This window comes from Gavia stellata, chromosome 2, assembly GCF_030936135.1.
Source record: "Gavia stellata isolate bGavSte3 chromosome 2, bGavSte3.hap2, whole genome shotgun sequence".
NCBI lineage: Eukaryota > Metazoa > Chordata > Aves > Gaviiformes > Gaviidae > Gavia > Gavia stellata.
The window spans coordinates 96124094-96148074 of record NC_082595.1 but is presented as its reverse complement, the minus strand read 5'-3'; the positions used below and the strand labels follow the sequence as shown (position 1 = coordinate 96148074).

General features: G+C 41.4%; 1 protein-coding gene across 1 annotated transcript; it reads left to right on the top strand.

Annotated features, from left to right (window-relative positions):
- The first annotated feature begins 469 nt into the window (after positions 1-469).
- YWHAQ (tyrosine 3-monooxygenase/tryptophan 5-monooxygenase activation protein theta) lies at positions 470-23584 on the top strand. The gene is made up of 6 exons (XM_059828783.1): positions 470-580; positions 1768-2152; positions 18275-18398; positions 20789-20952; positions 21327-21422; positions 22511-23584. The coding sequence occupies exons 2-6, from the start codon at positions 1859-1861 to the stop codon at positions 22568-22570; spliced, it is 738 nt and encodes a 245-aa protein (XP_059684766.1). The 5' UTR covers positions 470-580; positions 1768-1858; the 3' UTR covers positions 22571-23584.
- The last annotated feature ends 397 nt before the right edge of the window (positions 23585-23981 follow it).

The window sequence follows — 23981 nt, the reverse complement described above, 5'->3', positions numbered from 1 at the left end:
TGCGCGGCGAGGCTGCCCCGCCTCACCCGCACCCCCCCTCCGCACCCCGCCGCCGGTGCGGGCACCGCCTCGGCCGGCGCCTCCCACCCGGGAGCTCCCGCCCCGCCACCGCCGCCGCCCCGGCGCGCCCCCGCACTGTCCCGTGCCGCGGCCGGGCCCCGGCTGCCGGGGAAGGGGGGGGAGGGGGGGGACGGCGGGGGAGGGGAGGGGGGGGGGTTGTAGCAGCATCACCATGGCGACAGTGACGTCATCTCACCCTGGATCTAATTGGAGGAAACCCCGTGGCCCCAGCCGCAGCCCACGGGCCAACCGAGCTTGTGCCCTGCCTGCGCTCGCCCCCGCGGCGGCGCGCTCTGCTCGGATTGGCTGTCGGGGCGCGGAGGGGCGGAGCCGGGCTCCCAGGCCCGGCTGCGATTGGCCGCGTGGGCGCGGGCTGAGCAGCGGGTAGGCTTGCCTGTGCCAACGCCCTTTAGCGCTGGCTCTCGCCGGAGACGGGAGCGGCTCTTTCTCTCCGCCACAGCCCCGAGCGAGGCAGCCGATCGGGTGGCGCCCGCGGCCCGGCCTAGCGCAGCGGACTCAGGTGAGCGCGGTGCCGCGTCCCGGCGGCTGGGGCGGGCCCCGCTCCGCCGCTGCCTGCCGCCGCCGCCGCGTCCTCCATTTTGTGATCGCGGCGTGGAGCGCTCGGCGGCCCCGGGGAGCGGGAGGCGCAGCCAGCCAGCGCCGCCATTTCGCACCCGGCGGGGCCGCCGGCTTCCTCTTTCCGCCCTGCCGCCGCGGGGGCAGCGCCGGCCGCCCTCCGTCCCCGCCGCCCCCGCGCCGTCCCTGGGGACGCGGCCGCCCCTGGCCCCCGCCCTCGTCGGGGCCGAGACCCCACCCACTGCCGTGCCACCGCGCTCCCCCGCCGGCCGTGGGGGGCCGCCGCGCCCCCCGCCGCGCCGGGGGCCGCCGTCCCGGGGCCGGAGCTGCGGCCACTCCCGCCGCGGCCGCCGGGGGGAGGCGGGGAGGCCCGCGTCCCGTCGCGCCCCGCCGCCAGGAGGCGAAGCAGCCTGGGCCGCCGGCCTGGCTCCCGGGCCGCCCCGCCCCGGCCGCTCGGAGCTGCCCTGGCCTTGCTCGCCCCGCGGGGCGCGGGTGCCCGAGGGCGGCGGATCCGGGGCCCGCTCTGCCAGCCCGTTGGGTTTTAACCCCTTCCTTGCCTCCCCAGGGACGAGCTCGTCTCGCTCCTTTTATTCTTTTTTTTTTTTTTTTCCCCACTTGTCCCGGCTTTGGCATCCGCTTTTCTTCGGCTTTCACCTGCAGGGCTTGTGGCACAGGGGGGAAGGGCTTTGGGCAAGGCCCCCCCAGGCTTGGTGGTAACGAGGCATCCTTCTCCAGGTCCCTGTTAGGCAGCATATCCGTATGTTCACATAAGACAAGGAAGAAAAGCAGGGTGAGGACAAGAAGTTCGCGCTCATGGAAAAATAGCTATTTCCAGCACTTGGTCTTCAGGCTGCTGTCCCTTGGCTAGCGCTGAGCATGCCTTCCCCAGTTGGGTTTCTAGGCCGTGGTTTCCCTAGGGGAGGACCCTTGAGATGAGTGCTTCTCCCCTTAGGCCTGCGTGGAAGGGCAGGATGCTGCAGTCTGTCTCTCCGTGAGAAGCACCTGGAGGTGGGGAAAGAGAGGCGAGGCTCGCTGTGATCCTCATTTTTTGGTGGGTTGCAAAGGGTGGCATAAGATCGTGTTCTGTAGTGTTTTATCCCAGCGTCATGGTTACTGTCTTCTTTCTGGCAGGTTTTGAGGTGCATTCTCGTGTTGATAGTGTGACGTCCCCAGCTTCTCCTGCTTTTGCTAATATACTGCTCTTGCCCAACTGCCAGCCACCATGGATAAGACCGAGTTGATCCAGAAAGCCAAGCTGGCTGAGCAAGCTGAGCGCTACGATGATATGGCCACCTGCATGAAGGCAGTAACTGAGCAAGGTGCCGAGCTGTCCAATGAGGAGCGCAACCTGCTCTCAGTGGCCTACAAGAACGTAGTGGGGGGCCGGCGCTCTGCCTGGAGGGTCATCTCTAGCATTGAGCAGAAGACAGACACCAGTGACAAGAAGATGCAGCTTATCAAGGACTATCGGGAGAAGGTGGAGTCTGAGCTCAGGTCCATCTGCACCACTGTGCTGGTGAGTGGGGATACTCTTTTTTTTCTCCCTTTTTTTTTTTTTAAGAGTAATAACTATAGTATTCCTGTGTGCTGCTGTACTGGGGAATAAGACTGGGAATGTCACTGGGGAGTATCATGCAAAGTCTGCGGTCGAGGAAGTCAGTGCCATAACTTCTGCAACCATTACATGGGTTACTGTGAAGAGGAAGATCATCTGCACAATGCCATGGGCCACATATGTGTAGAAATATTTGAGATACACACTCAAAATGGAGTGTGTATTTGGAGTATGTTTTTGGATGGAGTGATCCATATGCAGTATTGCACTAGGTAATTGCAGAGATGCAGAGAATTTAGCCTCGTGCCTGTTTGTGCTGTGGTTAGGAAGTTTATCTGTTTAGAAGACAAGCTGAAAATAAAACGAGAAAACCCCTTTATTTCTTCAGATCAGAGCTATTAACCTGTTAAAAGCATTTAAAGTACCTGGGTGTGCATTTAGCTTATTTCTCGTGAAGAAAAATACACTCAAAGGGTCTTTAAGAGACATTTTGAGGATTTTTTTAATATAAAATATGATTTCATGAAGTAAGACATCGCTATTGAAGGTAGGAAATAAAGACATGTAGAAATTGGCTTTGTCAGATTCAAGCTGACTTCTCAGGGGAATCTTTAAGACGAATTTGCAGTAATTACAGAATAATGTAAAACTAAGGTGTGAAGACTGGCATGACACACCAAGCATGCATCAAAGCCCAGGAATACATTTCTCTACAAGCAGCAGAATTCCAGATGCTATCGAGAGTGAAACTCTACTGCACTGTAGTGGGAACTGAAGAGACGTGTGTCAGCAGTGTGGAGGCTGCTGGACCCTATTCTACATGACCAGGGAGTCGTGGCTGCAGGAAGCTGCATGTGTGTAACCCAACAGTAATTGTGTGGCAGATAATCTTCAGTGGTTTGTTTGCTCCTCTTAGTTAATTTTTTTTTTTTGGTGTCTAGTACTGCTAACATGATAACAGGAAGAAGCAAGTCTATAAGGAAATAAACAATTTTTGAGGTAAATATATCCTGGATTGGTTTAGGAGACCTGAATCTAAAGCTGACTCGTTTGGAAGTAACTGAATTTGCTTTTTGATTAAGTGTTCTGGCTCACGTACAAGGGAGTACTTCTTTGGATTGTGCTGAAAATAGCTATATGCTTCCATGCATGCTGCCACCTAGGGTTTTTTTTTTCCTAAATCAGTCAAAATGACTTACCTTTGCCTGAAAATCAGTTGGAAATTTGTTAGCCTAATGAATCAGTTGAGTTAATCCCTTAGCACGTTTAAGAGTCCATGTCTTCCAAAGGAGCTGTTTCTAAATTACAGGAGTAGTTGAGTTTTAAAACTTTCACCTTTGTGAAAATGATGTGACTTGTGTAGGGCACTGATTGTTGTTTCCTGTGGCAAGAGTTTCACTAGAAACTGTGTGACAGGGTGCCAGCATTTGAGCTGTTGTCACTCCTCTTGATTTCCTCTACTCAATGGCCCACTTCAGAACTAACTTCTTGGGACCTCAGAATAAAGTTCACTCTTCAGACTTCTTAATCTCCCTCTGTTCTTCTACCAAATCCAGTTCCTAAGAGAAGGTTATGCATAAAACCTCATACTGGTTGCTGTGCCATCTTGACAATGAGCTTGTGCTTCCATAGGGAGATTGAATGTCTCCGAACGATAAAGGTAGCGAGCCATTTCACATAGTGTCTATACTGAAATTATTCCAGTTGCATTAAATGGTGGACAGCAGGTAGTCTGGTAGCCGTGCTAACACAAACCTCTGATGTAGGGAAAGCGAGCTCTTCCTGTGCTAGCCGAATTTTTCCCTGCATTCTAGTCTTTCTCTGTTCTCAGCCGTGGCCTGGTTGGCAACTCTCCCCTTCTCACCTGGAAGGCAGCAGGAAGTAGTGAAGACCGAAACCTACAGCTGTGCATGCTTTTCCTCTTCTGCTCTGCTGGCAAAGATGTGCCTTCCCTTGGTAGGAGGAGGTATCAGCTATCTACTGCAAGCCTTCCGATTTTTACTCTTCCTTTAAGGGCCATGTGCAGTTACGTTCTGTTCTGCTTCTCTCCCTTTCCTCCTCCATCTACCACTCCTATGATCCATGAGTCAGCATCCAAGAGGTTGGAACTCGCAATGTGCAGGCACTACAAAGGATGAGTTTCCTAAAGCTAAGCCACAAAGTGGTTTTGACTTTTCCTTCTTTGAATGGTAATTTCTTCTTTACTAATTCTATCGTAACTGCTTGTAGCTTTTTTAGATCTCTTAAGTTGAATCTCAGATACACTATTTTAATTCTAGGAAGGCAGCTAAACTGAAACAACTGCTGGCAAGTAGTATGGAAAGGTTGCTTGTCTTCTGGAGTATTTGGATTTAGCAAGGGTGGATGTGTTGGGTGGAGTGTGACTGCTGTTAGTCATACTACTAACAGTTTTTTCAAAAGGCTTTTTTTATTACTGGTATGGCACAGCTTTTCAAAATGAAGTATATGTGCTGTTGTAGAAACCTTCGTTTATAAATACTTTTGCTAGTATTACAAAATACTGCTAATTTTTGATAAAAAGGCAGCAACACTGAATCTGTAATTACTTTTTTCCCTGTAAAGAATGCCTCAAGCCAATTAGGTGAGGCATTGGTTTAGGGCATGGTTTGATAAGGAACTTTAAATTTAATCACCACTAGAATACGATCATCCAAAATTATGTTGAGATATCTATATATAGATACATAATTAGTAAAAGTTTTACTTTCATTTATTAATGTACAACCACCATCAGTGGTCACGGTAGGATATTCCATCTCATGCCAAGCAGTGAAAACATTTCTTTAACTGCCTGTCTTGCAAGTAGGAGTAGATGTGATTTGAATGTGATCTGAACCCCTTTTAACTGTTAATTTTATGACTGGTCTTTCAGGTACCTCTTTAATGAAGAAATGGTATGACTTTGTCAAACAACTTGAATAAATGTTTTATTTGAAAGGTACGCTAGGAGGTTTTGTTGAAGTCCCTGTATTGATTGACTAATTCTTTGGTAACATAGAGAATTAATGTTGAATCATCCCTTATGAATCATAGTTGAAACTGTTCTTGAAACTCTCCTGTCATTGAATAGAGAAACAGGTTGGCAACTTAACTTTTTTCAAGGTAAAGTTGAACTATGTTGTTTCATATACTCTCTGAACACAAAGTTCATGTTTCTTTATATTCTCTTGAGTGATTTCAAGACGGGGTACTAGATAATGTAGAGGGGATGGGTGCAGCAGCAACTTTCACGTAATTAGTGAAATACCATGTGAAACTTTGGAGATGGAATGTACAGTATAAGACTAATGCTTTATTGTATATACACCCTGCTGTTCAGTGACATCAGATTTTCAAAAAAGGTAACTTTTGAGTTGGCACTTCTCTGGGGCAGCAGATCAAACTGCTGAGTTTTCTGAGAGCCTCAGTCCCTTTGCATAGTGATAACTTGTGTTGCATCCAAGCTCCTTTGTTCTTTAGAGAGAACTAGTGTAAAGGAAGGACACCAGCCCCTGCCTGGAAGCAGTTCACTCTCCACCTGCAACTTGGTTTTTCTATGTGTATTTGGTAGCGCTCTGCATATGTTCTGTTTCTAGGTCCTGATGTTGGAGCTCTTCATAGAGCAATAGAGATGAGATTTGATAACTACGTGCCCGCAGTTTAAAATTTAATGAAGATACAGTGGCTATAATCATTAGGGCTTGGAAGCAACCGTTTCTTGATGGTTACTTGCTCTTCATGTCTCTAGCTGAAACTTAAAAGTTTATTTTAATATGCTTTTAAGTTTTTGCATAGAAAAGTTACATATATGAGGCTTTTCAGTTGTTTCCAAACATCTATTTTTGCCATGTCCTCTGTAAACAGTTTTACGTTGCACTGTGTCAGGCCCATGTGGGCCAGTTTTTCTAGAAATGAGCAAGGGCATCGTGAACTTTTAAAAATGGACCAACAGTAACATTACTTGTGCTATTGATTCTTTTCTGTACCCTGTGGCATTGCCTGCAGTGAAATAGTCTTGAGCTGTAAAGTGTATCTTATTTCAATTTTTGCTGTCTTAAGGTTGAGAGGATGCTTGTAAATGTTTGATCATCAGTGAGATTGCAGTGTTAATTGTTGAAAGCATGTATTAGTGTGTTGCTTTGGCCAACTGCCCTTTCCTTCCTTCCTTCCTCCTCCTCCAAGGTTGCGATGTTACTACTTCTGCTTTGCATAATTAAGAAACAATAAATGCTAATAAAAACAAGGGTAGAAATCTGTGTCTGCTTCTGATTTGTATCCATTTTGTAGATCTAGTTCTAAAGTTAATCACTTGAAAATAAACAAAACAAAAATCCCCATACTAGAAGGTAATGTTCAAAGCAGCTTTTTTCAACAGCACAAGTTCATAGTTTCATTGAAAATAAGATGGTATTTTCTCGCAGCAGCAAATAGATTCCTCGTGTCAGCTAAAATATCTGATATCAGATGATGAATGAGCTTTGACCATAGCCCTGTTTTTTCCCTACTGTTACCTTTGGCCTACAGAAAAGTGAAACTTTGATTTATTTTTTTTTATTATACATCCAGAAATTTAGCAGATTCAGTAAGTATCAGCTTGATGCTGCTATATCAACAGTTTACTAGAGTTTCATGTCTTGTGAATCCTTTTTTCTCTGCTTTCCTATTTTCAGTGAATGGCCAGAGTTTATACAGAAATACATAGTGTGTTAGGGGTGAAACTAGCATCTGCATAAAAGGATTACAGTCTTTTGACACTGGGAACTAAGTAGGATGCTGTTTTATTCTGAAGGTTGGGCATACTAATCACTTAAGTTAATACTACTCTTGGACTTGAATTACTTGTCCCGATAGTGGTTGGGACAGTGTTTCAAGTATTACTTTTTTTACCTTTTGTAAATTCAAGCAAATGCTATTGACTCATCCTTTTTAAGTAACTAACTAAAAGGACTAGCTACTTCATGACTCAAAGCCAGACCTTAGGTTGGAAACATTACTTCTTGGCAAATCCAGAATTGTGGAGTGAATGTTTTAATTAATGTTTTAATTTGGAATAACAGTTGTCTTTTTGATGAAAGATAATATGTGGGGAGAGAGTTGATTCTCCTGTGTGTTCTTAGCACAACTTCTAGCAAATGTCAACAGATTTGTGATAAGAATTGTGGAACTTAATGCGTGAATCTTTTCTAGTGTAATATGCTTGAAACTTAAATTTAAGTTTGTGATCTGAACTTGACTTATTAATTGTTGTACCTTCTCTTATGTCAGTTTTTGCCTTTTCATTATAATCTGCTGCTGGAGTACTACACTTTTGTGCAAGGAAAACTGAATCTGTTTCTAAGAAAGGACTGACACTTGCAGAAACAAAGCCTAGAATGCACTGAGGTTCTTGAAGTGGCTGAAAACTGTTAAAGCCCAACTAAAAATAGTTCAAGGAATTCTGATGGTAGCTGAGGCCTCCATCCCATGCAGTCATTGCTTGCTGCCCCCTCCCCCTGCAACTGGATACTGAATTTCTAAAACGTACAAGCAAGCTAGTGAAGGATACAAGATAAATGGCAGCAAGGCATTCTCTCTGAGGTTCTGAAAACTTGCGCCATTATGTTATTTGTGTATGTGGTGTCATTTCCTTTTTCAGAAGCTACTGGGGTGAGTTTAGATCACTGATTTGATTTCCATGGATATCTACATCTTGAGGTAAAGCTGAGAATGGGGTTAACTTATGGCTGTTGAAAGTAGAAAAACCTGAAGATCAATGCCTTGTCTGTTATTAAAAGTTGAAGAAATGACCACCAGAGAACTGCACTTCTGCAAAGTCATAGCTCCTAACAGCTCTGAAAGGCCTGTCCTGAATGTTAACATCCTGTGAGAAGCAGGATGTGGAGTAATTGAAAATAGGAGATAGTAATACTGATGAAGATGATCAGCTGTTGAGAATGGGGCAGCCAAAGCCTCATCCTATATCCAGTGTCAAATCCATCTTTTAATGAGGTTAAGATATAGATTAACTAGCCTGGTTGTAGTCAAGGCTATTAAAGCTTTGTCTATACTATACCTCAGTCCACTTGTACATCTAGAATTATTAAATTTCCTGGAGGACATTTACTGGTTTGGTGGACATGAGAAAGTAGGATGTGCTCACTAGGTAGAACTGGACAACAAAGACACGAATTCTGTTTTCTTGCTAATGCAGTGAACCTTTGAACAGGTTTTGTAAATGACTTTTATGCTTACTTACTAGACAGTTGTCTTGCAGGGATTTCTACTACCTTAGATACTAATATGATAGATGCCTTTTTGAAGTAAAATATAGAAGGCTATATATCTCAGAGATAGAACTTGATGAGGAAAAAACACACTCGAGATTTCTTTATGATGGCACAAATTGGGGTTGTTTAGCACATTATCAAAGCAGCAGATTGTACCAATTTCTGTATGGGTGCAGAAGCTTGGTATTCTGTTTTCGGTAATGGGGGATGCCTGATTTTTCAGAGAAAGGTAGTGAGGAAAATGGTGGGGGGAGGGCTGGTAAAAATGCATGGATATACTTTCTTTGTGAGTTTGGTAGGTGAAGGTGTGTGCTTATCCTTTTTTTAGTTTTATGCTCTTGGTCTTTGAGAATGATGGGCCTAGTGCCTCTAGATGTTACTTGCTGCTTGTGTTTAAGTGCTTTTGTACTTGACCATAAACTTGAAGCTAATTTTATCACAGACTAACTAGGTAAGGTAAGTAACTGTTCTTGAATGCTGCATTTGTGGCACTTACTCCAGATAGCTCTACTGAGTTCATTGGCCTGATATTTACAGGTTCCTCCTCATCCTTTCTGCTTCCCAGGATGCCGGAACAACATGAGAATGCTCTAGCTGAGCATACAGCTAACTTGTAAGCTTGTAATTTGCTAATGCACTCTGTACATCTGAGTAACAGTTCATGTGAACTGGGCACTTAAAGATAGGAGGCAGTAAAAATCATTTAAGTGCTGAGTTTCACATCCTGTGGTTCTGTGCACCCACCCAAACATCAGATAAAAAGACCTATGAACTAGAAAATCCTGAATTAGCTGTGTTTTTTGCTTGTGCCTTTCTCTTAATTTGTTAAAGGAATCAAGGGTTTGATTTACCAGTTTCTAACATTGATAAAGGTTTATTCCTTGCTCTAGCAATCTTTATTCTGTCCTTTAATTCATACGATCCATCCACTGAAGTAGTTGGATATAGGAGTCATGTCAGGCTCTGGAAACAGAAAACTGCATTTGCTATGATAATAAATTTTCTAAATACACTACATATGCTCTTATCAGACTGACAGCCTCTTATTTCCTGGATAAAACTTCTTCAGGAAGTTCTGTTCTGAAGTTGAATACATTTTGCAAAATTCTTGTAAGCAGAAATTGTTTTAAATGGAAGTAGGTAGCAGGGCCTTAGCAAGAAAGTCAAGGTTCACTTGCTGTGAGAAGTTGTTATAAGAAGGTTATCTGAAATGTTGGCTTCTAGTTTTTGTGACTTAAAGGTTAGACTTCATTGTTGTAGGTTGTCTCATTTGGGGAATAACAAATTACTGGCACGTTCCTAATACACTGCATGATAATAATACCTTGCTGGGCTTCCTTCAAGGTGAAGTTGGACAATGCAAAAGGCTCTTCCAGCTGCACTAAGTGATGGGAAGAAAGTGCATCTGTTTTGTTATCTTTCTGGATTTCAGTGATCGCAAGCCTCTGATCTAGGGCTCCCAAACAGAGAGCAGAACTGAAGGAAGTAAAACTTTTAGGCCCTCCAGAGTTTGTTATGAAAGGCTGGCTTTAAAAATCAGTTATCTGCACAAGGGCAACGTACCTTAAACCCACATAACTCCTGCACGCTGTTGTTCATTTTGAGTATGGTTAGTCTAGATATATCTCAGTCATTTAATCGCACCTTCAGGGCTTCTGTAGCTGCAGAGCATAGAAATATTTTTAAATGCAAATTTAGACTTTATTGTTTGATTCTGTCATTATGGAAGATGAGAAGTGGAGGATGCTGGAAGAAACTTCTAAGTAGTCAGGATTTTGATGGGAAGAATTTGATGTCAGTAATGCGTGTTTATTAAGGGGAAAATAACATTTGAAGTGTTTTGAGGAATTAGAAATATGGAAAATGCAATCGTGGAAGAGTGTTAGAATGAATTTGAGATAAATCTGATACGAAGAAAATTTTCCTGAAAGCTTATGGCTGTGTTGTATGGCCATTACTTCAGCAAAAATTTAAAATTATTGAAAAGGGGGATGACATTTTTTTTTTGAAGACTTACTTCTAAATTTGGCAGGGGGAAACTGGAAAACTTCAGCCTCTTCTATAAAAACTTGAATCCTTCTTTGACTTTCACTGGATTGTTGGTTTTGTCTGATGAAAATCTATAGAAAGGAGAACTTGCATTTCCACACAATTCTAGTTGCTAACTTACGTAGTTCCTTGGGGACCACAGAACTTTCTAACTTCTTGTTTTAGGAGGAATGTAAGCAGTGAATGTAAATTCTAGATGAAATTAATCTCAACCCCAGGTGGGAATAGTGTGGGCAGATGTGCTGCAGCTCAGGCTTCCAATGCATCTGTTAAGTGAGATTCCAGATACTTCATTCAGGGCCAATCCTAAACATTGACTGCCAGTTTTTAAAACTATGTAGACAAAGACTCAGAACCAAATGGAAAAGACGAATTAGGTCACCCTCTCTGTTTCCATGCCAGGTACGTTTGTCTCTGCTTTTGACAGTGCTTTGTCAGGTCATCTTAAGGCCATGCCATTACTGGAAAGGCGTACACGTATTTTCCTCAATATATAAACTGAAATACTAATGGTCTTAAGAGGTCTGCATGAAAACTATTTAATGTTCTCCCAAAAGGGGTTGATGCATGGAGCTTGAATCCAGAAGGATGAAGAACTTACTTCTGCTGAATTACACTTTTGAAAGTAAAGTGATCTTACTGTTGCAGCAGGGGACTCTCCCTTTCCTGTCAAGAAAACAACTACTGAATGTTAAAACACACCTAGGTTGCTGTGAGTCATACTGTGGACTTTGGAATGACTGATTATACTTGAAATAGTCGAAGTCTTAATACCAATTTACTAGACGATTAAAACAGGCAGTCATTTGTGAGTAGAAGCCTTATTGAAAGGTCTGAGCCTACACCAATAGTCTGTGCTGTCAAACACTTTGGAACATTTAATGTGTTTAAATTCGTGTTTAACAGTTACATTAAGGGAATGTATTGGCCTGAGCTGCCTCACCAACTTCTTAGCTGTACTTTTTGACTGCAGTTAGGGTGGAAACCATTTCCCTGTATGTTGCTTGTAGATGGTTTTTCTCATATTGGAGCTGGATGGATCTTCAGAAATACTTGTGACTGAAGAATTTTTCCAAGTATTTTGCACACTGCAGCCCTGGCTGAATTTATGTAGTGTCATACACTCTGCACAGCGTGCCTGTTGGATGCAAGCTGCCCATCTTTTAGATGGGACTGTGACGTTGAATCCACGTTCAGGGTGGTGAGTTAACTTGCTAAAAAAAGTGGTGTTGACATGCACTGTGTGCACGTGCATTATTTTTAAGGAACCTTGTCTCAAAATAGGTCTATTGTGAAACAGTTTCTTCACTTGCATGTGATCATTTGGTTCTGTGAGGTTTGGCCAATGAGTGTGTGCTGTTATAGGCAAGTACAGTGTTAAGTAATCAGTTACTTGCTGTCACCCGTGTAACATCTGTTCTGATGGCTAGCTTCAATACTCTTTAACAACAAAGAAAAAAACCACAAGCACTTAAAAGCCCAAAGTAGGGAACACTCAGTGACAGCTTAGGAGAGGAAGGAACACCTAGGAAACAGCAATAAAACTCAATCTAGCCTCTGCGAGACCTGTGAAAACCAGTACCCTGTGGAGTGGTAGCACCTCCTCTGCTGGCAGGTCTGATGAGCACATGGACAGCAGAGAGCTTCTGAGCAGTTTATTTGAAGTTCAAGCTGGTCTCTCTTTTTTTTCATATCATTGAACTTTGCCTCCTTGCCCCATGATGGAAATATAATTTTTTTATATATATTACATGCATTGATGCTGATTAGCTTGTTCTTGTATCAGCAAAGAGTAATACTACCGTTTTTTCTTTTCTCTAGATGCTTTTCATGTCATATGAGTCAAAGCCCAGCAGAGGACTTTGCCTTAAATTACTAAAACCTGCAAATATAAATTACTTCCCACAAACTGTTACGATGTTTGCTTTTAAAGAATAACATTTAAAGTTATATGCCCAAAAGATGAAGACAGTGTTGGAATAAGATGTTTTAAACAACTTGAAGATATATGGGCCTTAGGCTCAAGAATATTGCTGAAACAGTTGGACTTGAAAATCAAACTTTATATAGACTTTATTCACAAAACTCTCTGCCAGCAATTTTGAACATTGGCACACTCCTCCTTGCTAAAGATCATGCAGCAGCTTAACCAGTTCATATTTATGGGGCAAACTTTTGGAGAGCATTGCTGCTTATGATGGTTGCTTTTACATTGACTTTTTTCCTTCTGGCGGAGCAAAAGTAACAATATACTGTACTAAGTTGGTGAGAAATGCAAATGGCAATGTAGATCAGTTTTTTAATAGCATAACATTAAATAACTTTGGTGCTGGTGATGTGACCCAAACATGTCTTAGGTGTTGGCATCTGAGTGATGGTGGCATGGTAAATATTTTGAGTTACTTCAGTTTACCACGTTGAGAACTTCTGTTGGTACCTAGGCACATGTTATCTTTAGCTTGCTTTGAAAATTGACCTTAAACTACTTGTGATCAGTAGATAATCTCTGGAGCTGAACTGGTTCATGTTCATCCTCTGGTATTGAACAGGTAAGTGTGAAGACTATATCTATTAGCTAATGGTATTGGAATATATGCGGAGACTTACGTATTTGCTTTTCTTATTGAAGTCTAATTCTGAATGGCGCAAATGCTGAAGGCAGCTCAAAGGTCAATTTGGTATTCAAGATTATCTTTTTTTTTAATTCATCTTTGCTGATGAATATGTGGGAAGAGAGAACAGCACAGATCAGATAGTGGTGGTATTTTTCTGCCACTTGAACCTACCACATAGTCAAATTGTACAGAAAGTATTTAGTATACACTGTGGTTGAACTTTGTCTCAGTCAGGTTTGCCTTTTAAAATAGACTTAGATAGGGGGAGGTTGGTGGGACTTTCTGTTTTGATGTCAGCTTTTAAAAGAAAGGGTTGTCTTGAAAACAGGTAACAGAAAGCATATGTGGAGGGGGACTGGTACATGAATTGCAGTGGATGTGTGTGGTGTATGTAAGGAGAGGCTGGCTGGATGCATACACAACAAATAATTATGAAGGAGCTGTGTCTTCAGGGAGCTGCTTTGTCTGTATCGAGCACTTCAAGTAAAGATATGGCTGGTATATTCCTTCAGGGCTTGCTTTTCATAAAGCTGGAATAATGGGGAAGTGATGAGAGCAGATGAATTAAACTTAATATTTCTGGCTCAAGTTAATTGTAGTGGTCTGATACTACAACCACATGTCCAACCCTTGTTCCTGCTTAAGCAGAGGGGAAAAGAGACTAAGAAAGGGCAGTTACTCAGTTGGCAAAACACAAAAGTAGAACTGGAGAAGCATCTAAAAAGGCAATTGAAATGTAAGTTTCTCTTGGCATGTAAAGGAATGTCTGCCAATGGAGAGAAAAATAAAAAAAAAAATAAATTTCACCTTTAAAGGGGAAGAACTAGATTGCTGCCAGGCTCCTAGCCTGCTCCCTATGGCTCCTTCAGGCAGCTGCAGATCTGTTCCAGGGACTGGTAGCCCGTTGTTGCTGGCATCTCTTTAATAGATAAATAAATAGGCCTGCCTTCTGTAGGAGGGGAAAAGAATATCATATATGAGAATGTGATGCTATTAGGACAGCAAGACTGTTAGCACACTGTGAAGGCAGAAATAAATTGAGATGGATGAGCAACACTAATGAGAAGTGGGGTGGGAAATCCTGTCATGCTACAGGAGGACCAGCGCGCCACTCGAGAATAATGTACGAGTGTGGAGGAAGTAGCAGATACCAACCACAAACTGTCACGGTGCAAACCTATTCTAATGCAACGGCACCAGGACATGAAGAGTCTGGCTCGAGGACAGTTTTGATGCCTGCGTCTTCGTACTGCTCATGGTTCTGAGAGTCACTCACCAACAGGGCAGGCCAGGATGTCGAACGTCATGTGGCTTTTCATGGCAGCGTCTGAGGCATGTTTGACGTTACAGAGCATGTAATTGCTGGTTATTCAGGTCTTGGTTTAGAAGATGATAAAAACAGTTGCAGTTCTTAATGATGGTGGCAACTGTATTTTGATACATAACTTTTTCTGACCAAAAAAAAAGGGATGGGCATATTTGCTGTATGTGAACATGGATGGCAGTCTACTGTATTGGCCGACTGCATCACAGAATCATACCTGTGGCAGTGCCTGTCTCTCTTTAGTTAAAATTTATCATAATAAATTTTGAGGTTGGCTGAGGGTCTGCTTCATTGCTCAGGGTGCCTGTGTTCATTTTACTTACTATCAACTGAGGTTTAAAATGAGGATTCCTGGCTGATTGCTGTCTGATGGAAAGGTAGAAAAGCCCGAATGGGGAAAGATAGAGAACAGATGTAGGAAATCTTGAGTTTTCCTGGCTATTACTGACTCACAACAGTATAAAGTAAATCATTTAGCTTATTGTGCTGTCTGTTCTCACTGCCCTGCCAACATTTTGTCTGTTAGTTGGAGGGTAAAACACCTTCCAAGAAATGATGATGATGTCCTGAGATGAATGGCTCACTAAGTGTATCAAATACATTATTGATTTGAAAGATAATGTCTGGATAGATAAATAATTAGCTTTACTCAAAGTCTGTTTGTATTTGGTTCTATCCTACATGATTCATAAACGAGATTTTGTTCCATTTAAGGCTATTAAAAAACCAAAACCGGATACGTAATTCAGAACGAGGATGTTCCACCCAAGCTGACAGAGGTGCAGATCTCTCCCTTACCATGTGCTGTGGTCAGGATTAGGAGGCCCTAGAGATGAACTGGGAGTGGGAGCTGCTGACTGGACAACTCAGCTCCTCCAACTGAGGAGTGCCTAGGAAATAAAGCAGTGCATGTAACCCACTCTGTGCTGTCTGAAAAGCTGCAGTTCACTCCCAGCATCCACTTTTTTCTCGAAGTTTCTCAGAAATCTGCACAGAACCCCTGGTTTTCAAACCTGCATAGTGGAGGCAGCACTTCCAGGATGCACTGACACACAGGCTGCAGTGCTATGTGCTTGCGGTAGGGCTGGGGCCATGGCAAAATCCTTTTGTGCTCCTGGAAGAAGTATGTGGCCTACCCCATCTGAAAAAAAAAGAATTGGGCATTAATGCTCTAGAAATGTAGGTTTGAGGCTCAGCTTAAATTAGACACGCTAAACTCTCCTGTAAACCTTATTTGGTGTATACTAGATTCCAGGGTGCTAGTATTTTTAAGTCATAACCAAGCCACATCAGTTACGATACTCTAATGCTAGAGGTACCTCCAAAGACAGAACTTTGTAATAAGATCAGTAACATTTTTTGTGTGTGAAGTTTACAGTAAATCTTTATGTTTTGGAAGGCATAAAAGAAAAATGCCTGTTTGTTCCCTTGTTGATGTAGTTGTAACATCTTGAAAAGTTTTATTTCAGCATTTAAAAGAAAAAATAAAAGATACGGTTTTGTCAAATATTTAAATGTTGAAAATCCCATACAGCATTATCTTTCTTGGTTGTCTGGTCAGTGCTCCTTAGACTGTGGCATAGTTTTTCACATCTAATCTGAGCACATAGATAAATCACATCTCTGCTGCTTAATGCAGTCCTAACCTTAGGATGGCCTTTAGTGGCTGGTAGTTACTCTTTGATTGTGACTGATTTAAGGAACCTTTCTAAACGTAGGTGTACTACGTGTCAGCTTTCATCATTTTGGGCAGTTTCTTGTAAAATCAAACTTCTGTGTTAAACTTGAGGTTACTGCATTGTCGTCTCTGAGACTTTGAAACTGTTTTGTGTAGTGTTGTGCTTTTATGGCTGGTGCTGACATCTGTCGTAGGAGAAAAGCATCAGGAAAACATTGAGCCAAAATGTGAAGTTTTTCTCATTGCAGAAACCTGTAGTGTGGGAACAACTCTTTCTAATATGGGAATGACTCACACAAAATAACAGTATTAATATCGTGTTGAATTACCCATCTGCCTAGTATGTCTTAACTCTTGTTTTGAAACATACCTAAGGTTTTGCTGCTTTTTCCGTAACACCTGTGAGGTGTACCATTCAATATGCTTGCTCAAGCCCTTGCATGCTTCACTGTGTTAAACCGTAATACAAATTCCCCACTTACAGAAAGTCCTAAAAATGTCTGTTTCTGATTTAGTAAGAGGAAGGGTATGTCAGGCTTGGTATCATCTTACCCTCCTGCTGTTTTCTCTAGGGTGGTAATAAGAGTGCTTGTAACTCTTTACTGTTTCTTGATGCCCTGGTATGGGGATCTCTGAAGGGAGGTTGTCTGTGGAGCTATATGCAATATTACATCCTTGGTAAGTACACTGTGTGGACGCAAAAATGCTTTTTTCACCCAACTGGAAGTACCCTACTACAAGTGTTGGTTTAAAATAATTGCCAACACCTCAAATGGACTTGGAATAAGCAAATGCTTTCAGCTGGATTGCTCTGCTACTGTTGATTATTAAAGGAAGTAATAATGGTATGGTGGTATGCATAGAGAGTAGGTTTGTGTCTAAAATTAGCTTGTTTTGTTTATAGTGCTACAGTTGCTAATTAAAATGCTAAGGGGTTTTGCCCTGAAAGCTTACAGTTCCTTAAACATTTTCGTTGTAGCTGCTTCATGAATGTGGATACGTGTTCCTGTAACAGAAATCTTGCTCAACTAGCCACCGTTTGCAAGCTTGGTGGAAGCTTTCTGCTGCTTTTATGACCTGTTTATTTTCCAAGTAACTGAATGCAGATCTTTATCACTTAAATTCTTAGTGTAAAGTTGCTCTGAGTATTGCGGGGTTTCCTTGAGTCTATTGGAGCTTATTCGCATCTTTTCTCAACTCCAGAGAACATGGGTTCGTTGTGGTTATGAGTTGCGTAAAATCACCAGGGCTCAGGGACAAGGAGGTCAGCCAGAAGCTGCTCTCCTCCTTGTCAGTTCTCTGAAGTACCCCCTTCGCTAGGGGAAAATCCTGTACCTCTCCTTTGCCTTCACCCCTATCTTGGAAGGGCTAGGAGGCCTTGCAGCCTTGGAGAGACACTTATGTCCTCTTGCCTGGAGGCTTGTAAACCTTTCTCTGTCCCTCTGGTTATCAGGTAGGAGAGCTGTGAGCAAGGGGAGCGATGTTAGCAGCCGCTCAGGGTGTGCTGGAGAGCACTGCATAGGTCTTCCAGTTCCCAGGAGCGGCAGGGCAGACAGGAAGAATGCTTCCCTGCTGCGCTGGAGCGGGTGTTACTTTACAGCCTTGCAGAGAGCTGGTACGGTTTGGTGAGGCTGGCTATCAACTAGACGGGTTCGAATCCTTGGCTCTGTCCGGTAGGTGGGCTGGAGATTCCTTATCACAAGTCTAACGAATGCAATTTATACAAAAAATAGCAGTTTTTCTTTTTCTTGTGAAGTGGAAATAAGTTCTTATTTATACATAGCTTTGAAACTTTCTGCGTAGTGTTTCATTTTTCCAGTAAAAGCTTACTCATTTGCAGCAATGTTTTTGAAATGAGAAGTGCATGTCCTGAAACTAAACTTGGTCCTGAAACTATATGCCAGTAAACCTTGTTGCTTTTTCTGCAGCCTGATTGGACAGCTGACTGATCATCCTAATGTAGTCTCTAGCTTTGTGCCTTTACACAGTTTGTTTAAAGAAGTGTGCATCTATCTAAAATGCCCTTAAAACTCCTTTTTTCCTTGTAGCAAACATTTGAGTCCATCCAAACTTTCTGGAGAGAAGAAAAAGAGATGGAACTTAGTTGCAACAATGTATGTAATACGTCAATGTCTCTTTTTGCTATTTCAGGAGCTGTTGGACAAATATTTAATAGCTAATGCAACTAATCCAGAGAGCAAGGTATTCTACCTGAAGATGAAGGGAGACTATTTCCGATACCTTGCTGAGGTTGCCTGTGGTGACGACAGAAAACGTAAGTACCTTGTGGTCTTCGGGTCTTTAATAGCTAATGAACTTCAGTTTTGAGCCATGGGAATTTTAGCTGGTGTTCCTGTCTCTTACCCTAAATTTCTGGATAGTTGTTCCATAATGCTTACTCAGAGCTTCTAGAAAACAATTTAGGTGAAGGTCTGCTAACATATTTAATGTTGTTTGTTTGTATTTCTTTGCTCACCAACTTTATTTTAGTAAGAGTAAACAGATCTCTGCAACATTTTTTACTCCATGATGGAGTCCTGTTGATCTAGAAGTTTTAACCATTTCAGTGTGAAGCAGACTTCATTGTAGTCACCTAAGTTTATAAAGAAGCAACAAAATTACTAGGTCAGTACGCTATCCAAAGAAGTGTAAACTGCACTCTGAAATGGTTGATGTTCATGGGGATAATACTGTCCCTGTAATTTTAGTTGGCCTTTTTGGATCCAGCAGAAAAGGCCTGGAAAACTTCACAGCTGGTACTGTCACTTGATACTGGGCATCCTGAGAATGTAGAACATTCCTAGAAGTTAGAACATGTGCATAGGTGGTTGTAAGTACTTCAGGAAGCTCTTCTGGGGAGGATTTTAACTCTATTCAGAGGCTGTATTGAATTCAGTATTAGAACTGTCTTGCAAGGTCCCCAGATACTGTTGTGATGTTAAAAACTCTTGGTATGGCATAAGCTAGTGATACATTTCTACATAACAAGCTAAAATTAATCCTGGAGTGATGCCGTGACACAGAAAGGAGATGGACTGTTGGAGCAGGCAGAGCGCTGAAGTGACTGTCCCTTTGTGTTGGGCATGGTAGGTGTCTGACAGTGTTGGCTAGGTTAAACCAATTGAATTGCAAAGTGGGAGGACTGAGCTGATTGTCACTTAAATAAAGACTTTGTTAGTCTCCTTGTATTGTAAGAGCATTTAAGTTGAAAGATTAAAATATACAAAATGGAATAAAAGTCTTTGGATTAATGAGTAGCATTCAGAAATTCTTAGCCTTTTGCCTGATTCGAATGACAATAGGTCCAAATGTCACAGAGACAGCTTGTCTTTGGCTTTCACAAAGATAATCTGATTTATATTTTGTCTCGAGCAACAGTTATAAATCTGTGGGCTTGTCTGAGCAGAGAAATACCAGCTTATTTTTGGCTAAAAAGACTGCATTTGAAGTGATATGCATGCTGATATGGGAGCTTACTGTAGAAGAGGGACTGATTGATAACCTTATTAGCAGATCTTGGTGTTTTGCTGGGAAGTTACAGTTTGTGTCTCACCGTGCATACATTTTGTGCTTGACTTCTCGCAAACTTCTAGGATTTTTTCTTGAAGCTTTTCTGATGTTCCACCTCTAAGCATCTGTTTATTTTCTCAGCTTCAAATATATTTTATGTACTTAATAAGCTAATTTATTTCCTGCATTTGCTAGGTTTTTTGCCTTTTTTCACCTGTTCTCAACAAATTAATAGTCCATTAGCACTCATTACAGTGTGAATACTGAAAAACCCAAGTCTTTGTTGTGACTCTTTTGAATACTTAACAGATTTTGCATACCAAACTCTTTTTTTTCCAGCACTTTCTAGAGCAATTATGGTATTAGCTCTCAGAGAGCTGTATTTTGAGCTCTGACAATGGCCTTCCTTTTCCTGCTGTCTCCTTCCATTCTGCAGGCATGTTTAGGCTGGCTGTTGGCCCTTTGGTTGTCTATTGGAAGAGAATCTGGAACAGACTATATGTAGTGCTCTTAAAGTACTCACTCTGGCCTGGTAACCTCTTTTCTCTGTGGTATTTCTCCCAGTTATTTTGGGTACGACCGTGTTTTTTTTTATCTTGACCTGTCTACACCTAGTTTTTGGAGGCAGAGTTTCAGGTTTTTCAGAAACATGCAGTACATGCCTTCCAAACTTTTTCAAGTAGTTAGTAGGGCTATAAAGACAGTAGCCTTCTGTACTCTGCACACCTGGCTCACAGGAGCATGTCCATCCTGTGTAAGGAATGAAGAAGGAGTTATGCAGAAAAAGTAATGCACAATATTTATTTTTTTTAATCCAAAGTATCAAAGGCCATTGAGGTAATATAGTCATCTTGGATGTTTGTATTTACTAACTTCTGTGTGTTTATCTGTCTCTTGAATACCTTTGCTCTGTAGTAGCTTAATTTGCTCCCTGTGTTTTGTCAGTGTGGCAGCTGTACTTAAAATGTGTTTAAAATTATTACTTTGATAAAAGTAAGTGCAGTGTTCTGCTAAGAGCAGGCTTAAATAGAGGACTGTTCTGTCTCCTAGTAATGGAGTACTTTAAATAGTCATATCTTAAAAAACAAAACAAAAAAAAATCAAAACAAAAAACCCCCAAAAAACTCCACTTAATGTTTCTCATTCTTTTAACAGAAACAATAGAAAACTCACAGGGAGCTTATCAGGAGGCATTTGATATCAGCAAGAAGGAGATGCAGCCAACACATCCAATTCGCTTGGGTCTAGCTCTTAACTTCTCTGTATTTTATTATGAGATTCTCAACAATCCTGAGCTTGCCTGCACACTGGCAAAGACAGTAAGTTACTTTTTTTTTTTTCTTCTGTATGCCTGCAGGAACAGTGAAAGAGAGTTTATGCTTACAATAATATAAAGTATTATTTCCTAGAGTTTATGCAGGAAACAATCCTATTTAATGTATCTAGCTTCCAAGCTCATATTGTTAGTGGGATTGAAGGTGTACAAGCAGGCTGTATTTACAATGTGACTTAAATTTTCAGCAACATAGCAAGCTTTTATTATGCCTTTATTGTGCTTCTGTTTCAAATAGAGCAATTCAGGTCATTAACTTCTAATGGTGCTTTTTTTTAAGCTACCTTTACTGATAGATTTAGCTTCTGGTTGTTTAATGATCAGTTAGTAGGAGGACTAAAGATGGTTTAATTATTCTAGGCATTTGATGAGGCTATTGCAGAACTTGATACACTGAATGAAGACTCATACAAAGACAGTACTCTCATCATGCAGTTGCTTAGAGACAACCTAACAGTAAGTTGCCGTTTTATGTGCTATCTGCTTCTGTAACCATGTATTTGCTTAGTTAGACTGAATTTGTGATGAAACAAAACCCTTATTTCACTCTAGCACAAAACACAGCGCTGATGCGGGCTATTTACCCTGCTATACCTTTTCATAACTTAGTTTGAATGTAGTGTAAGTTGATGTCAGCAACTTCATGCTGCATAATCTAGAGTAACAGCTTGGGTAGCTCACATTCTTCATTGTTTGCTGGCCTTTTCAGTGGAGGGGGAGAAGGTGCATTCAGCTAACTTAACATACAAGATAGGACAAGGAGTCAAAAAATAGTAGTCTGTGATCTGTCAGGCATTCTTAATCAACCTTTTTGATGACTACCTCAGAAACAAAATGTCTTTCCTGTTGTACATCCAGTGCAGCTTACTTTATTCATTTTCCTGATTTTCATTTAAAAGAAAAGATCCAGAATTTCAATGTGTTAAGAATAAAATCAGTTGATGCTTGAGTATGTATTATAATGATAGATCTTTTATTAAAAAGTGCCTAACAGAACCACTAGGTTCTATTAAAATATGTAACCAATGCAATTTTTTAGGTAATATTCTCTCTGGATAGTCACTGCATTTAAAATTATGGCAACATTTATTATTTTGCAATACTCCTTCAGTAGAAATGTCTTTTATTGGCACTATAAAATACTTAGCTTCAATAACTGAAATGGTAATCATCACTTTCAGGATTCAGAACGCTGCTTTTGAAATTGATGTTACTCATGAAGCTACCATTCAGACTTGTTGAATGATCTAGAATCGATGACATAGCTAGCTATTAGGCACAAAACTCTGGACCTGTTTAGAACACTGTCTGCTCTGCCTCTAATACCTGAGGTGCATAGCTAGTTGTGCCTTGCACACGGGGAACTATTTCCAATTACTTCTCTTCGAGCAAGTACTGGAAGACAGGGTTGTACAGCTCCAGTGCACTGGTACTTTATAGACATCCTTAAGTCTAATTCATTATCATTGCTACAGTCAATAGCTGTCCTTTTTTGAAAGTAAAGCTGTGCTTCTCAAAGCTGACACTTTTTCTCTTCTTTCTAGTTATGGACATCAGACAGTGCAGGAGAAGAATGTGATGCTGCAGAAGGTGCAGAAAACTAAACTGCACGTGGGGCGTCATTCTCCCTTTCCTTCTCAAGAAACCTTTTTACACGTCTCCATTCCTTATAGCTCCACTTGGATTTCCTATAGCAAAGAAAACCCATCCATGTGTATGGAAATCAATTTATAGTCTTTTCACACTGCAGCTTTGGGAAAACTCCATTCCTTGATTTGTGTTTGTCCTGGCCTTCCTGGTGTGCGGTTACTGCTGTAGAAAAGTATTAATAGCTTCATTTCATATAAACATAAGTAACTTCCAAACACTTATGTAGCGGACTAAAGTGTATCTGGTATTTAAAAACAAATCTGAACCAGTTCTTGCCAGTTGACTGTGTTTTGTATTACAGTAAGATATGAAAATGTAGTTAATTGCAACTAAAGAGTGTTCCACATAGCTTTTAATTCTCCACATTCCCTTCTTATTCTGCAGGGTTTCCTTTCCATAATTGGCTTTCACATGCTACTGTGTATTCTTTTCAGTAGGAATATGGAAGTATTGGGCCAGATCAAGTTGAGCATTTCTAGTTTGAAAAATGACAAATTGAGTTGCTTCCTGTATCATGTAATACAGAAGCTTGCGTGTTCGAAAACGGGGGCTTCTCATAATCTTCAGTTGCTGCTGTTTAAGTTGATATCCCTTCCCAATAAAAGTTCACTTACACTCCTGCCTTTGTAGTTCTGGTATTCACTTTACTATGTATTAGAAGCAGCATGTTACTGCCGGAGTACAGGCAGTGCTTTTTGGCAGACTAAAGTGCATGTCATTTCTTAATACACTGGAATGGGAAAACCAATTGAAGTTCACATGTCCAAGTATAAAATTTAGTACTTTTCCATGCAGGTTTGTGCACATGTGAGAAGGTGTCAAGTTTGTCCAGTGATTGTTATTTAGAGAGTTTGGACCACTATTGTGTGTTGCTAATCATTGATTGTAGTCCCAAAAAAGCCTTGTGAAAATGTTATGCCCTCTGTAACAGCAAAGTAACATTAAATAAAATTACATTTTATAAACCACTTACTGTTGACTTGTAACAATTCCATGTAATCGCTTAAGGGCTAAACTTAAATATAAGTATCTTGTGCTAGAAGTGTCTTCCTCAAATCTAGTACATACTTCTTAAAAGTCTGCTCTTAAATGAACTCATTACATATTTGAACAGTGTGCATTTTATGAGAATACCGTGGATAACTTTTCATAGTTAACCTGACATGTGGACTTCTTAATAACTAAATCTACTTGAGCTAATGGCTTCACTTTAATAATGACCTGAGAAAAAATAGCCAATTTCTTGATATTCTTCCATGGCTTGCAAATCTTCTCACCTAAATTACAGATTTTTTTTTGTAATCTCTTGAAATTCTCTGATCTGTCCTCCTGTTGTGTTTTTTCACTGGTGGTTGTCATTATTAT

Coding starts and splice junctions, on each gene's coding strand:
- YWHAQ (XM_059828783.1), top strand. CDS start 1,859: ATGGATAAGACCGAGTTGATCCAGAAAGCCAAGCTGGCTGAGCAAGCT. Junction 2,153..18,274: donor CCATCTGCACCACTGTGCTG/GTGAGTGGGGAT, acceptor TTGCTATTTCAG/GAGCTGTTGGACAAATATTT. Junction 20,953..21,326: donor CCTGCACACTGGCAAAGACA/GTAAGTTACTTT, acceptor TAATTATTCTAG/GCATTTGATGAGGCTATTGC.